The sequence below is a fragment of the Chanos chanos genome, chromosome 14 (assembly GCF_902362185.1).
Source record: "Chanos chanos chromosome 14, fChaCha1.1, whole genome shotgun sequence".
NCBI classification, from domain to species: domain Eukaryota; kingdom Metazoa; phylum Chordata; class Actinopteri; order Gonorynchiformes; family Chanidae; genus Chanos; species Chanos chanos.
The window spans coordinates 535001-550436 of NC_044508.1; the positions used below are offsets into that span (position 1 = coordinate 535001).

General features: G+C 42.6%; 1 protein-coding gene across 1 annotated transcript in view; it reads left to right on the top strand.

Annotated features, from left to right (window-relative positions):
- nipbla (NIPBL cohesin loading factor a) overlaps window positions 1-15436 on the top strand; it is a 43788-nt gene that overhangs the window by 18851 nt on the left and 9501 nt on the right. The window contains exons 19-32 of the mRNA XM_030791239.1: window positions 29-129; window positions 586-715; window positions 1031-1113; window positions 2781-2913; window positions 3158-3301; window positions 6668-6754; window positions 6994-7211; window positions 11210-11312; window positions 11914-12012; window positions 13354-13500; window positions 13778-13912; window positions 14598-14696; window positions 14802-14855; window positions 14954-15062. Of these exons, the coding sequence (XP_030647099.1) occupies window positions 29-129; window positions 586-715; window positions 1031-1113; window positions 2781-2913; window positions 3158-3301; window positions 6668-6754; window positions 6994-7211; window positions 11210-11312; window positions 11914-12012; window positions 13354-13500; window positions 13778-13912; window positions 14598-14696; window positions 14802-14855; window positions 14954-15062 (1642 nt within the window). The remainder of the gene's footprint in view (window positions 1-28; window positions 130-585; window positions 716-1030; window positions 1114-2780; window positions 2914-3157; window positions 3302-6667; window positions 6755-6993; window positions 7212-11209; window positions 11313-11913; window positions 12013-13353; window positions 13501-13777; window positions 13913-14597; window positions 14697-14801; window positions 14856-14953; window positions 15063-15436) is intronic.

A 15436-nucleotide genomic window follows, 5' to 3' on the forward strand; every position in this document is an offset into this window, starting at 1 on the left:
CTCCTGTGTGTGTGTGTGTGTGTGTCAGGTGTTCTCCCGCTATGAGAAGCACAGGCAGCTCATTCTAGAGGAGATCTTTACCTCACTGGCACGACTGCCCACCAGCAAACGCAGCCTCAGGAACTTTCGGTACTTCACCTTCCTCAGTATCAGTGTGTGTGAATCTGTGTCATATAGCGTGTGTGTCATATAGCGTGTGTGTAATATAGCGTGTGTGTAATATAGCGTGTGTGTAATATAGCGTGTGTGTCATATAGCGCGTGTGTCATATAGCGCGTGTGTCATATAGCGCGTGTAATATATAGCGTGTGCACATAGATTGTCTCTCATCACAGCTTTATTTGTTTGAAGCTGCTTTGTGTGAGGGGAGCAGATGAACAGAGTGTTATCACATCTACAGTCCTGTCTCAAATAGATATTCCCACTCCGCCATAGAGGAGCAGTGGGGCCAGTATGGAACCTGTGAAATCTTATCATATTTCCAGTGGAATGTTCAGTGTCATCAGTGAGTGATGCTTCTATGTGTGTGTGTGTGTGTGTGTGTGTGTGTGTGTGTGTGTGTGTGTGTGTGTGTGTGTGTTTCAGGTTGAACAGTAGTGATGTGGATGGAGAGCCCATGTACATACAGATGGTGACTGCTCTGGTCCTGCAGCTCATACAGTGTGTGGTTCACCTGCCATCAGACAGAGACAACACAGAGGACGAGCACAAAAAGGTCTCTCTCTCTCTCTCTCTCACACACACACACACACACACACACCCACCCACCCTGTGGACCCCAAATCACACAGACTGTAATCCACACACAGACACCAGATACCAAACAACTCACACTACAGACTCTTTACTACATATACACAGAGCCAGCAAACATTGAACTACACACACACACACACAGAAACACTACAGAGTCTAAGCCTACACTGCAACACACACACGCAAACACACAACTGTATACTTTAAACATTGTGTCCTTCAGGCACTCTTTCAGTTACTCTAATTGTAATTGTTATTTGTGTTTCACTCTCAGGTGGATGAGGATGTCTTTATCACTAACTCATATGAGACAGCAAGACGCACCGCGCAGAACTTCCTCTCCGTTTTTCTCAAAAAGTTAGTCTGTCTTTCCATCTAATCCATTCATTTATCCATCCCTCTCAACTCAGAGCCACACAGGTCCCTGTCTTTCACCCAAATGGTTTTAATTAGAGCCCGGCTGATATGAGTTTTTTAAAACCGGTACCGATTTCGATATTTCAGGATTTAAAAATCCAGTCATGATATATTGGCCAATACTCTTTTTTTTTCAGAAACACATTACATAAACGAAGAGTTTCTTTAACATTTGTTGTGTGTCGTTACTTAAGAGTCCTCACCAAGATAACACGACACAATGCAGTTTAAACATAAACTTGTTTTATTGTCATAAATAGTACTTTGAGCAAAAGTACAGCAAATTATATTTAAGTTTTGATAAATTTACAATTTTACAATTTAGTTATTTGGCAGACGCTTTTTACCAAAGCGACTTACAATTGGTGCATCAGTCGGATTTCTAATACCTTCAACAGAGATCATAATAAGACTGAGCGTCAAATTGCCCTTTCGCATTGCGCCCCTGGAATACTTTACAAACAGAAATACAAGACAAAGGTTTTTTTTTTGTTTTTGTTTTTTTAAATAAGAGTCAAATGTACAAAAAAAAGTGAAAAAGCAAAATCAGATCATTATAAACTGTAGAGTGTTACTAATAAATGAGAAAATAAATAAAAGTAAATAAATAAAAGAAAAATCAAGCACTAATATGTATATGATCCTTGAGAAAAATATGGGTGAGATGAATATAACATGCTCTCCATAAAATATTAAACAGATACTTGTTAAATAAGCTATATGCAGTGAATGAGGTTATTGCGCTGTGTGGCCACCAGGCCGTGTTAGATACCTGTTCAGCTCCTGATTATTTACCTGTCCCCTGTGGTGTCATCATTTCTAATGCACCGACGGTAACTCCAGACATGCAAGTTACAGATAGATTTACCACTGTTTCATTTAGGCAGAATAAGTTAAACGCTACAGTTTAACCGCTCATTAACATTTGCTGTCTTCCACTGATAAACATGGCATCAGCTTGCTTTGTCAGTAACCTAATTTAGCCACGGACAGCGTTATAAGCTGCTGTAAGCGTTGTTGCCAGAGAATGTTTAGAGGTGAGGAGGGAGAAATGATAGGACCGTTGTAGGTTTACTTGCCAGAAGTGCCACACTGTTTCATAAATAAACCTACAGTCTGCACCACTCAACTACCGTAACGCTAAATGTCATTTTGATGTTTCACTGACGGTGGCGGCTTTCCCGTTACTGCAGCAAACCCAGGCGTGGCCGACATGAATGTCGTCAGGCTTATTTAGGCTGAAAGATGTGATGGGGGATATTTATTATTATTTAACAACACTCATAAGATGGTTGAAGGATCCATCTTCCGTCTCTCTGTTTCTTTTTTAATTGTCATTAATCCGCGGTTATAAACGCCGATACAGATTTATCTGCAGTTAGCTCATATCGGCCGATAATATCAGCAAGCCAATTTATCAGTCGGGCTCTAGTTTTAATAGGACCTCTGACCTCTGTGTAAGGCCTATTCAGCCCTGGCATGAGGTCAGAAAGGTTAATTGTGACAGCTCATATGAACAGAACCCATAATAGACTGATGTCTGAGAAAATTTGTTGCTGTTCTGGTCACTGAGCTGAGCCATATCATTGTGTGTGTGTGTGTGTCAGGTGTGGCAGTAAACAGGGAGAGGAGGACTATCGACCACTGTTTGAGAACTTTGTTCAGGATCTGCTGTCCACTGTCAACAAGCCTGAATGGCCAGCCTCAGAGTTACTGCTCAGCCTGCTGGGGAGACTACTGGTCTGTCTCTCTCTCTCTCTCTCTCTCTCTCTCTCTCTCTCCATCTCTCTCTGTCTTTCTCTCTCTCTTTCTCTCTTTCTCTCACTCTCTGCTCTCCCCCCCCCCCCCCCCCCCCCCCCCCCACTTCAGACTTATCCTATCCATGGTTAATCTAATCCAACAGCAAGTTCTGAAACCTATAATTGTGTATGATCACAGTGGTGTTGGTGATAAAATTCTGTTCTCTCTCTTTGTCTCTCTGCAGGTCCATCAGTTCAGTAATAAACAGACAGAGATGGCTCTGCGGGTGGCGTCTCTGGACTATTTGGGCACCGTCGCTGCCCGACTGCGTAAAGATGCCGTCACTAGCAAGATGGACCAGAGAGCCATAGACCGCATCCTCAGAGAGGTACACGCTCGTGTTTGTGTGTGTGTGATTTATACACTGACTGGCCACTGTATTAGAAACACATACGTGTGTGTGTGTTTTATACACTGACTGACCACTGTATTAGAAACATGCAGCATTTAGGTAACACTTTGTTGGTGCCCAGTTAGAGACTGACTCATGTCTGTGGTCATGTACAGTGTGTGTTAGTTTGTGTTAATGAGCATTAGTCGTATCCTCCAGCTGTTCCTCAGTCTGTCACTGTGTGATGACAGGAATGAAGTGGGCTGGATAGTTTTGGGTGACAGGGAGGCTGCAGTTATTCACCTTTATAATGTTTCTCTAAGACTCTATTCTGCGTCTTACACTAATTGGCCACTTTATGAGTAGGTCCAAGCCAGTGTTTCTAAAAAAGTGGACAGTCTGCGTGTGCGTGTGTGTGTGTGTGTGTATCTGATCTTGTTTGTGTTTGTGTCCGTGTATGCATTTGTGTGTGTGCACATGAGCCTGAGGTCGCGTTAACCGAATATTTTCCGTCATCGACTGAATGTTTTTAAGAGTGACAGAAGAATCTGAAGGCCGTCTGTCACTTTGACAGATTAGAACACTGAGGGTGATCTACCATAACTTCAACTAATTCACACCCCTGTCCATTTGGTGGCAAGTGTGCAATTAATTAGCTATTGTCTGGTCTTGTCTTTGATCTCATGTGCATGACCTCGCTGTCTAGCTGGCTTTAGCATTGGTAGGCTATATCGCTGCATACCATTGCAAACTGTCATGGCAGCTGGGTGTCCGAAGCTTCTTTAAAAAGCCCAGTGATTGTGATGGTGTTGATAAACGAGAGGAAAAAAGAGGGATTGGTGCGGTGGAGGATGAAGGACAAGCAAATAATACTGCTAACGTTTCTCAGCCAGCGGCACAAGCGAGCACCCAGTTCATGTGGACCAGGAGGAAGGTTTATGAGTTCAGGCTAGACTACATTAGGTCAACTGAGTTCAGTTCAGTTAATTTCCTCGTAAATGTAAATGGTTTGCTCATATTTTAATTGTAATTGTGTAATTTTGTAAAATTGCATTGTTCATATTTGCCCGTTTAGGCACAGTGGCCACAGTGTTTTTAGTGGCCTCTGCTGTCACTGCAGGGAAAAAAATCATTCGTCTGCTTCTCTTAGTGTTGGCATGAAAAGTGACCACACGGTCGGTGTGTCTGTTCATCTTTTCTCTTCATGCCCTTATAAATGCATAATCTATAAGCTTGTTCCATATATTAATTATTAAAAAAATTGAAATTGAATGAAAATTAAATGCTATTAAATATGTCTTATTAGGGCTTGGAGAAAAAATCGATACAGTGTTGTATCGCGATATTTTTTGGCACAATATTATATCAATACAGCAGCGTTGTATCAATATTTATTTAATTAATATTATTTTATAATTTTTCAAAAATGTTCTTAATATACCTTTATTTTGGTACATATGTCTACTCTGATAACATTTCTTTTGAAATTCACAAGATGGCGCAATATCTTGTGTCGTTTTTCTGTTGTGTCACAGCGGAAATTGGAAAGGAAGTTAGTCACCAAGATGGCTGCAGAGACTCCTATACGTAACACGCCATGTGCTTTAAAGTCAAGAGTGTGGCTTTATTTCAGCTTCCAGAATACAGCAAATAATGAGCTTGACACGCCACATGCCGTTTTTAAACAGTAGATGATTTTGTTCACAGAATTAAATGGGAAGAATCAAGTGAGAGGAATTGAGTCGCATGTTATTTTCCTTGTGACTCAGGGTTCACCAGTGCGAGCGTTTCACTCACATTTGTGACTGAAACTGACGTGTGCGAACTGTAAAATGTATGTAGGAGCACGTGTGCGAATAAAAATTATTACAAAATTCAGCAGCCTGTATTTTTTCCGCAAAAAGGTTGATAACACAACAGCAATGATGATGACGTGATCACTGCGCTGAACTAGTGTTGCCTGTTGAAAAAATCATGTGATCTACTCATCAGCGCGAAGGCCAAAGGCTGCTGGACCAATAACATCCTCTCTGTCTGAAAGGACTGAGCTGCTGGACCAATAACATCCTCTCTGAGTGAACAGACTGAGCTGCTGGACCAATGACATCCTCTCTGAGTGAATAGACTGAGCAGACTGTTTCTGGCCCTTAGAACTCATTCATCATAGAGGATACTGTTCATATTGTTTATACTGTTTATACAGTTGAAAGCTGTTTAGAGTATAAATAATTACACAATACAGTTTGAAGCAGAAGTCATTTAAAAATCTAGTGTACTTTTTGTATTCGAATAAGTTAAATCATTTTGCTTGTAAGCATCTCCTCGTATCCCTTGATTAAGTAAAAATGCATTATTTTCACACATGGACATGGACCAGTTGCAGTCAGTGTGTGTGTGTGTGTGTGTGTGTTAAGGCACTAAGCTAAGACTCTATGCACTTTGTTATACATTGTTTCATCTCAGTTGTCAAATTCTGTGAAACTGACACCATAATGCAGTGCATAATTACGTAATTCCTGCCTTTTGCCTTTTAGGGGTATTTTTTCTTCTTCAGTTACACAGCTAACGTGATGTATTTTAGATGATTGTCTTGCAATGTATCGAGTATTGCAGGATCAATGTATCATGATAACATCATGATCGTGGGCAGCGTATCGTGATAGTATCGTATGTGAGTTAATCTGTGATTCCCACCCTTACTTATCATTAAAAAATGAAAATTAAAATGGCAGGTAATAATAGATAATGACAGAATTTTTACAACCCTGTCTATCAAAATGATAGCTAGACAGTCTAACGCAACCTCTGGCGTGAGCATGTATATGTGTATACCAATCTTGGGTGTGCGTGCATTTGTACTTGTCAGTGTGTGCACGTATCTGATCTTGTGTATTTGTGTATGTGTGTATCTGATCTTGTGTGATTGTGTATGTGTGTATCTGATCTTGTGTGTTTGTGTATGTGTATATGTGTGTACTGGGCTTGTGTGTGTGTGTGTGTGTGTATCTGATCATATGTGATTGTGTATGTGTGTATCTGATCTTGTGTGTTTGTGTATGTGTATATGTGTGTACTGGGCTTGTGTGTGTGTGTATCTGATCATATGTGATTGTATATGTGTATATTGATCTTGTGTGTTTGTGTATGTGTGTATCTGATCTTGTGTGTTTGTGTATGTGTATATGTGTGTACTGAGCTTGTGTGTGTATGTGTGTGTATCTGATCTTTGTGTGTCTGTGTGTATGTATGTGTGTGGGTATGTATCTGATCATATGTGATTGTATATGTGTGCACTGATCTTTGTGTGTCTGTGTGTGTGTATTTGTGTACTGATCTTTGTGTGTGTGTGTGTGTGTTGAATAGAGCTCCGGGCCTGATGAGACCCAGCGGCTTCAGAAGGCTCTCCTGGATTATATGGATGAAAATACAGAGACAGACCCAGCACTGCTTGTGAGTCCCATCACTGTTCACAGTCACCCCATTTACACCTGTCACTTTACCATATACCCCTCTTACCTCCCACTTGCCCCTTTACACTGTCACTGTCTTAATGAGGAGTTTTACCTTTCCCTTTATTCATCCACATATTCAGAGAAATGTCAAGTTTCAACTGTTCTATAAGAGTGACTGGATTTGCTCTTGCATTGTGCTTTAACACTGGGGATCTTGTTACTGTTGTGTTTGTCCAGTTTGCCCGTAAATTCTACATAGCGCAGTGGTTTAGAGATTGTTCAAGCGAGGCCGAGAAAGCCATGAAGATCCAGACACAGAGGGAGGAGGACTCAGAGGGGCAGCTTCACTCCAGCGAGCTGCGCAGCACCGGAGACATAATGCAGAGAGCAGAGGCCCGCAAGAAATTCCTTCGCTCTGTTGTTAAGACGACCCCCTCCCAATTTACCACGCTCAGGTACAGTCACCACACCTTCCCAATTTAACACACCCAGATACAACCTTGACTGGCTCAGCTGCAGGGCTCTGCAGACCAGCCAGCAGTTACTATTGTTACTATTTTCAAAGCAAGAAGTTCAGTCTAGGGATCGGGGACCTGGCAGTTTCACCCCGGCGCCGGTCCGTGGCCTAGAGTTTGAGAAACGATGCACTAAACTTCACCATTTGAGTTACCAGACTGTGCTATTCCTGGTTAAATGCCACTGTTGGCATCAAGGGTAGTGTGAGAATCTTAGGTGAAACCCAGGCATGGTAGAGAGTCCCTAAATACAATAATGTAGAATCTCTGTGATCGAGCACACAGCAGTGAATTTAACCCGTCCTACGCACACACACACACACACACACACACACACACACACACCAGGAGCAGCATGCCTGCGCCCGGGAGGCAGTTGGGGGTTAAGTCCCGGGTATTGAACCAGCAACCATCCAGTCCCAATCACACTTCTCTAACCGTTAGGCTACGCCTGCCCGATGAACAGTCGACTTTCATAACTGGCTCACTGGCAGCAGACGCACTGTTAGAAACGTGTGTGTGTAGATTTGTCTCTCTGGGGGAGTTTTCGTTTGGCACACATTTCAGAACGTCTGTGCTTTGGACCCCAGTTTCCTTACGCCATACCAGTAGTGCACACCTTTAGTCAACAGAGCGTTCTTTAGACGCCTGAATTTCACCATATGATTTCCAAAATGGACCAATCCAGTGAAAAACTAGCCTGACAGTGGAGGCTATGACCACGCTGCTGCAGCAACACAGAGAGTCCCTGCTGTCTGCTGAATGTAGGCCATCTCTCAGGGCGGTAGAGAGAAGTGGCTGAAATCGGTCACCGAAGCACACAAGTATATTAGTGAACACAGTGCTGGTAACGATCAATGCGAAAGTGAAGGAACTGATAATAATAACAGTTGACTTGCTAATGATCTATTGAACTAATGTTTTGCTAAGTTGATAGCTTGCTAATTATGCTTCTTGTAGCTAGTTCAACCATTATTTACAAATGGAGCACTTTCAACTTGCAGCAGTTATAAATCCGCTTTGAAATGTGATAGTGTTATCTAAAGTTACATACCATGATTTGTCTCCTCACTTTCTTTGTCAGAAATGTTGTGGTAGTGTCATGACAGAACATTTACCCTTGTTTAGTTTGCTTAAAAATGTTAGCCATCTATATCCATAAGAGATGTGTACTTGGGACATTGTGCACACAGCTTACAGTACATGAGTAAGTGACCTTGGGGGCTAATAAAAAAGTGTTTGTTACTAAGGTTCAGACTTCAATGGTTGTGGGAAATGGGAGATGCAAAATCGGAAGATCTGTTGTTAGACGAATGAATGTGTCTAAGAGTTTGGTGCTATACCTTTTGGCAGCTGTGTGGGCTTGGGACAGGGGGGAGGAGTTTCTCTCTCAGCTGCCACCTAATCCTTCTTTAACTGTTACAATTAGCATTTCTAGTTATATTTTCAGTTAAAAGGAACTTTTTACAGAGTCAGTTCCCATTGTTCACAGTGGTTGCCTGTTGCTGCAATTGTGCATAATATGTCTATCAAACCTACTGGCCGGCTTATTGTAAACTTCATCAGCTTGAGTGGCAAGGGCTTAAGCCACCATGTTAAGAGAAGTGAGGTTCTGTCGCATCTTGAGCAGCTTAGTGAATGGCCTTTTTGCAAGAGACCCACCTACGTGACTCAGACTGCTCCCGTATCCACAGAGGCCGGATGGGGCGACTGCTTTATTCCTGTTTTCAGGCTCAGACAAGAGGAGTTGCCATTTTGATTGATAAAAATATACCTTTTGAGCCCTCTAGTGTAATCAGAGATTGGAATGGTCATTACTTAATCATATCAGGAAAGCTGTTTAATACCCAGGTGGTTTTAGCTATGTCTATGCCCCAAATTTAGACGACGTTGCCTCCTGGAATGCATCTTCTCCCTTTTCCCTGTTCTGGGCCACATTCTCTGATCATCGTGGGTTAGACCCAGAGTTGGACTGTTTCTCTTCTAATCCTGCTGCTGTCTGTAGTTCAGCCAACTACATACAGTCTTTCCTCTCTGAATGTGGCCTTACAGATAGGTGCTTTTATGGGTCGATCAATGATACTGTTTCTACTGTTAGGAGACCATCTTACTCTGTTCAAGAATTTTCACTGTATTTGTTTTAAAATCAGTAAAGGAGAATTTGAAAAGCAAAGAACTGTCTCTCTGAAGCTGTGGATTTGCAGTGTAAACTGAGCAGTTAGTGTTCAGTGTTGTTTCTGCCAGCAGAGTGAGAGCTGTGTGTGACACATGAGTATTCAGTGGGACGTTTCTGTGTGCGACACATGCGTTTTCAGTGGGACATTTCTTTGTGCGACACATGTGTTTTCAGTGGGACATTTCTGTGTGCGACACATGAGTTTTCAGTGGGACATTTCTTTGTGCGACACATGTGTTTTCAGTGGGACATTTCTGTGTGCGACACATGAGTTTTCAGTGGGACATTTCTTTGTGCGACACATGTGTTTTCAGTGGGACATTTCTTTGTGCGACACATGCGTTTTCAGTGGGACATTTCTGTGTGCGACACATGCGTTTTCAGTGGGACATTTCTGTGTGCGACACATGCGTTTTCCATGGGACATTTCTGTGTGCGAAACATGAGTATTCCATGGGACATTTCTTTGTGCGACACATGTGTTTTCAGTGGGACATTTCTGTGTGCGAAACATGAGTATTCAGTGGGACATTTCTGTGTGCGAAACATGAGTATTCCATGGGACATTTCTGTGCACGACACATGCGTTTTCAGTGGGACATTTCTGTGTGCGAAACATGAGTATTCCATGGGACATTTCTTTGTGCGACACATGCGTTTTCAGTGGGACATTTCTTTGTGCGACACATGCGTTTTCAGTGGGACATTTCTGTGTGCGACACATGAGTATTCCATGGGACATTTCTGTGTGCGACACATGTGTTTTCAGTGGGACATTTCTGTGTGCGAAACATGAGTATTCAGTGGGACATTTCTGTGTGGGACATTTCTGTGTGCGACACATGAGTTTTCAGTGGGACATTTCTGTGTGCGACACATGCGTTTTCAGTGGGACATTTCTATGTGCGACACAGGAGTTTTCAGTGGGACATTTCTGTGTGCGACACAGGAGTTTTCAGTGGGACATTTCTGTGTGCGACACATGAGTATTCCATGGGACATTTCTGTGTGCGACGCATGAGTTTTCAGTGGGACATTTCTGTGTGCGACACATGCGTTTTCAGTGGGACATTTCTATGTGCGACACAGGAGTTTTCAGTGGGACATTTCTGTGTGCGACACATGAGTTTTCAGTGGGACATTTCTGTGTGCGACACATGAGTTTTCAGAGGGACATTTCTGTGTGCGACACATGCGTTTTCAGTGGGACATTTGTGTGTGCGACACATGAGTTTTCAGAGGGACATTTCTGTGTGCGACACATGCGTTTTCAGTGGGACATTTGTGTGCGACACATGAGTTTTCAGAGGGACATTTCTGTGTGCGACACATGCGTTTTCAGTGGGACATTTGTGTGCGACACATGCGTTTTCAGTGGGGCATTTCTCATGAGAGACGACCTTATTGGGTAGCCGTGGTGTAAAGGTTAGAGAACCGGGCTTGTGACCGGAGGGTCACGGAGACTTATGTGTGGTGACCCAACACCCTGAGTAACTGTATGTATGTTCAGGGTGTTGGAGGTTTTGCACTGATTTGAAGTTAAAACCTGAAGTTAAAAGTTTCTGTTTTTTTTATTATTATTATTATTTGTTAGATGTTCGAAATGTTTTGGTTTTTTTTTTTGTTTGTTTGTTTTTGTTCTTTTCTACTTTTTTTTCTCCACATCTTCCTCATGCTCCCCTTCTGATGTTAGACAGTCTGATGTTACACACACACCCCCCCGGTGAGTAAATGTGTTTAACTGGAGCCTGTCTCTCATCAGGATGAGTTCAGACACTGTGGACTACGAAGACGCCTGCCTTATTGTACGTTACCTCGCCTCCACCAGACCCTTCTCCCAGAGCTTTGACATTTACCTGACGCAGGTACGAAACACAACACCTCACAGTGCCACCACTGTGAGTTTAAAGCAATGATAAGACATGTGCTGTCATTGTAAAAGCTTTGATTGCCTTGGCATTAGTGTAGTTTAATGTAGAGTAGTGTGGCTTGATATAGTATTACTCTAGCTAAAGATAGTGCTCTGCAGTTTAATACAGAAAGGTGTAGTTTAATGTAGAGTACAGTATTACCATGTAGTGTAATCTGTTATGTAGCTTAGTTGCTCGGATCCAATGATGGAGCTATCACACATGTTTAAATAATATGCAATTCTGAGTCATGACTTTCTCTGATATTGACTAGAATAAGTTTTGACTGATATTATTTCTTTACTGTAAAGTGTATGAGTTAGAATAAGTTTTGACTGATATTATTTCTTTACTGTAAAGTGTATGAATTAGGATAAGTTTTGACTGATATTATTTCTTTACTGTAAAGTGTATGAGTTAGAATAAGCTTTGACTGATATTATTGCTTTACTGTAAAGTGTGTGAGTTAGAATAAGTTTTGACTGATATTATTTCTTTACTGTAAAGTGTGTGAATTAGAATAAGCTTTGACTACACTGTTGACTGGGTGTTTCAGATTCTCAGAGTTCTCGGGGAGAGTGCTATAGCAGTGAGAACGAAAGCAATGAAGTGTTTGTCAGAGGTGGTGGCTGTAGACCCCAGTATCCTGGCCAGGGTGAGTCTGTCTTCATTTCTCACAGTCTGGTCTGCTGCCACAGTACAAACACTCAGCATTACATGCAGTGGGATTATCTTTGAGTTTCTGATTCGTCACTGAGAGCTGACGTGTGTGGTTATGAGTGTTTAAGATGTTGTGTCACTGACAGCTGACGTGTGTGGATGTGAGTGTTTAAGATGTTGTGTCACTGAGAGGTGACGTGTGTGGATATGAGTGTTTAAGATGTTGTGTCATTGAGAGCTGACGTGTGTGGTTATGAGTGTTTAAGATGTTGTGTCATTGAGAGCTGACGTGTGTGGATATGAGTGTTTAAGATGTTGTGTCACTGAGAGCTGACGTGTGTGGATATGAGTGTTTAAGATGTTGTGTCACTGAGAGCTGACGTGTGTGGATATGAGTGTTTAAGATGTTGTGTCACTGAGAGCTGATGTGTGTGGATATGAGTGTTTAAGATGTTGTGTCGCTGAGAGCTGACGTGTGTGGATATGAGTGTTTAAGATGTTGTGTCATTGAGAGCTGACGTGTGTGGATGTGAGTGTTTAAGATGTTGTGTCACTGAGAGCTGATGTGTGTGGTTATGAGTGTTTAAGATGTTGTGTCACTGAGAGCTGATGTGTATGGTTATGAGTGTTTAAGATGTTGTGTCATTGAGAGGTGACGTGTGTGGATATGAGTGTTTAAGATGTTGTGTCACTGAGAGCTGATGTGTGTGGTTATGAGTGTTTAAGATGTTGTGTCATTGAGAGCTGATGTGTGTGGTTATGAGTGTTTAAGATGTTGTGTCACTGAGAGCTGATGTGTGTGGTTATGAGTGTTTAAGATGTTGTGTCATTGAGAGCTGATGTGTGTGGTTATGAGTGTTTAAGATGTTGTGTCATTGAGAGCTGACGTGTGTGGATATGAGTGTTTAAGATGTTGTGTCATTGAGAGCTGACGTGTGTGGTTATGAGTGTTTAAGATGTTGTCACTGAGAGCTGACGTGTATGGATATGAGTGTTTAAGATGTTGTGTCATTGAGAGCTGATGTGTGTGGATATGAGTGTTTAAGATGTTGTGTCATTGAGAGCTGACGTGTGGATATGAGTGTTTAAGATGTTGTGTCATTGAGAGCTGACGTGTGTGGATATGAGTGTTTAAGATGTTGTGTCATTGAGAGCTGACGTGTGTGGATATGAGTGTTTAAGATGTTGTGTCATTGAGAGCTGACGTGTGTGGATATGAGTGTTTAAGATGTTGTGTCATTGAGAGCTGACGTGTGTTGATATGAGTGTTTAAGATGTTGTGTCACTGAGAGCTGACGTGTGTGGATATGAGTGTTTAAGATGTTGTGTCTTGCAGTCGGACATGCAGCGTGGTGTCCACGGCCGCCTGATGGATAACTCCACCAGTGTGCGTGAGGCTGCTGTCGAACTGCTGGGTCGATTTGTGCTCAGTCGACCTCAACTCACAGAGCAATACTATGACATGCTCATCGAGAGGATACTGGTGAGTGTGTGTGTCTGTCTGCCTGCCTGTCTGTGTGTGTCTGCCTGCCTGCCTGTCTGTGCGTATGTATGTGTCTGTGTCTGTGTTTTCGGGTTTGAGACTCTCTCATGGACAGTACTCAGAGCAGATACTCTGGGATGCTGTGAGAATATTGGTAAATCTGTTTGTAGAGTAATTTAATATCTGCCTAAAAGCGATCAATCTCTCCTGCGTGCATGCATGTGTGTCTATGTGTCTGTGTGTGTGCGTGTGTGTGTGTACGCGTGTGTGTGTGTAGGACACGGGGATCAGCGTGAGGAAGCGAGTGATAAAGATCCTCAGAGATATCTGTCTGGAGCAGCCGACCTTCAGTAAGATCACAGAGATGTGTGTCAAAATGATCCGCAGAGTCAACGATGAAGAGGGGATTAAGGTATGTTACCACTGTACACACTACACACACTAATAAACACTAATACACACTATACACACTAATACACACTATACACACACTATACACACTACACACGCTACAACGATGAAGAGGGGATTAAGGTATGTTACCACTGTACACACTACACACTAATAAACACTAATACACACTGTACACACTACAACGCTACACACACTACACACACTATACACGCTACACACACTAATACACACTATACACACTACAACAGTACACACACTATACACGCTACACACACTATACACTACACACACTACACGCTATACATGCTATACACACTATAAACGCTACAACTACATACTGTACACACTACAAAAACACACACTATACACACTACGACAACACACTACACACACTCCGACAACACACATTACTCTATACACACAACAACACACATGCCCTCTCTTTAAAGAAGGTTTTAATGTATGAGCTTTGACACTGTCAATCATTTTGCCGTCATTTTTGATGTTTGGTGTTGTCTGTTAGGTTTTAATATCATTTTACTGTTATTAGTCATGTGTGGTTTTCAGTGATGACTTTGAATGAGTGAAGAGGTATGTCAAACTGAACTGTGTTGGGCAGGTGAAGTCTTCTCTGTGATTGGGTGATTATGTCACGGCCACCAATCTCATCTTTCTGTTTGCAGAAAGTGGTTAATGAAACATTCCAGAAACTCTGGTTCACTCCAACACCCAGTCATGACAAAGACACCATGACACGTAAGATCATCAACATCACTGACGTGGTGAGTGTCTACATTCTGTAGAGGGTCTGCTCCTGATACTGATACAGACAGGTGTGACTCCTATGAAAAACCAGTGCTGTTTCTAACACTGCCTGTTTCTCTCAGGTGTCTGCATGCAGAGACACGGGGTATGACTGGTTTGAACAGCTTCTTCAGAATGTAAGTTTTAAAATAAAAACATTGCCACTCCTTCCCCGTCTCCTGTCCAGCAGTGGCTGTCCTCATTCTAACCACACCCCTTCCCCTCTGTCCTCCAGCTGCTGAAGTTAGAGGAGGATGCGTCCTACAGGCCGACCAGGAAGGCCTGTGTGCAGCTGGTCGATAACCTGGTGGAGCACATCCTGAAATATGAGGAGGCTCTGTCAGGTACACAGACTGGACCTACTCTAAACACACTCTGACTCTAAACCCTGTGTGTGTGTGTGTGTGTGTGTGTGTGTGTGTGTGTGTGTGTGTGTGTGCGTGTGTGTGTGTGTGTGTGTATGCGTACGTGTGCGTGTGTGTGCGCGTGCGCGTGCGTGTGTGTGTGTGTGCGTGTGTCATTCAGCCAAACTAATCTCTTCCCATTCCTTACAGTCCTCAGTGGACTGCTGTTGGTGTGACACTGTAGCTGTAGACAGCTCCACTGGGTTTGCTGCAGGTTTATACTATGGACAGTTAATGCTCTGTCTCACACGAGGTCACCTGTTCAACAGGTCACTGTGACTGTAGCTGCATCCAAAACCGCATACGACGCACTG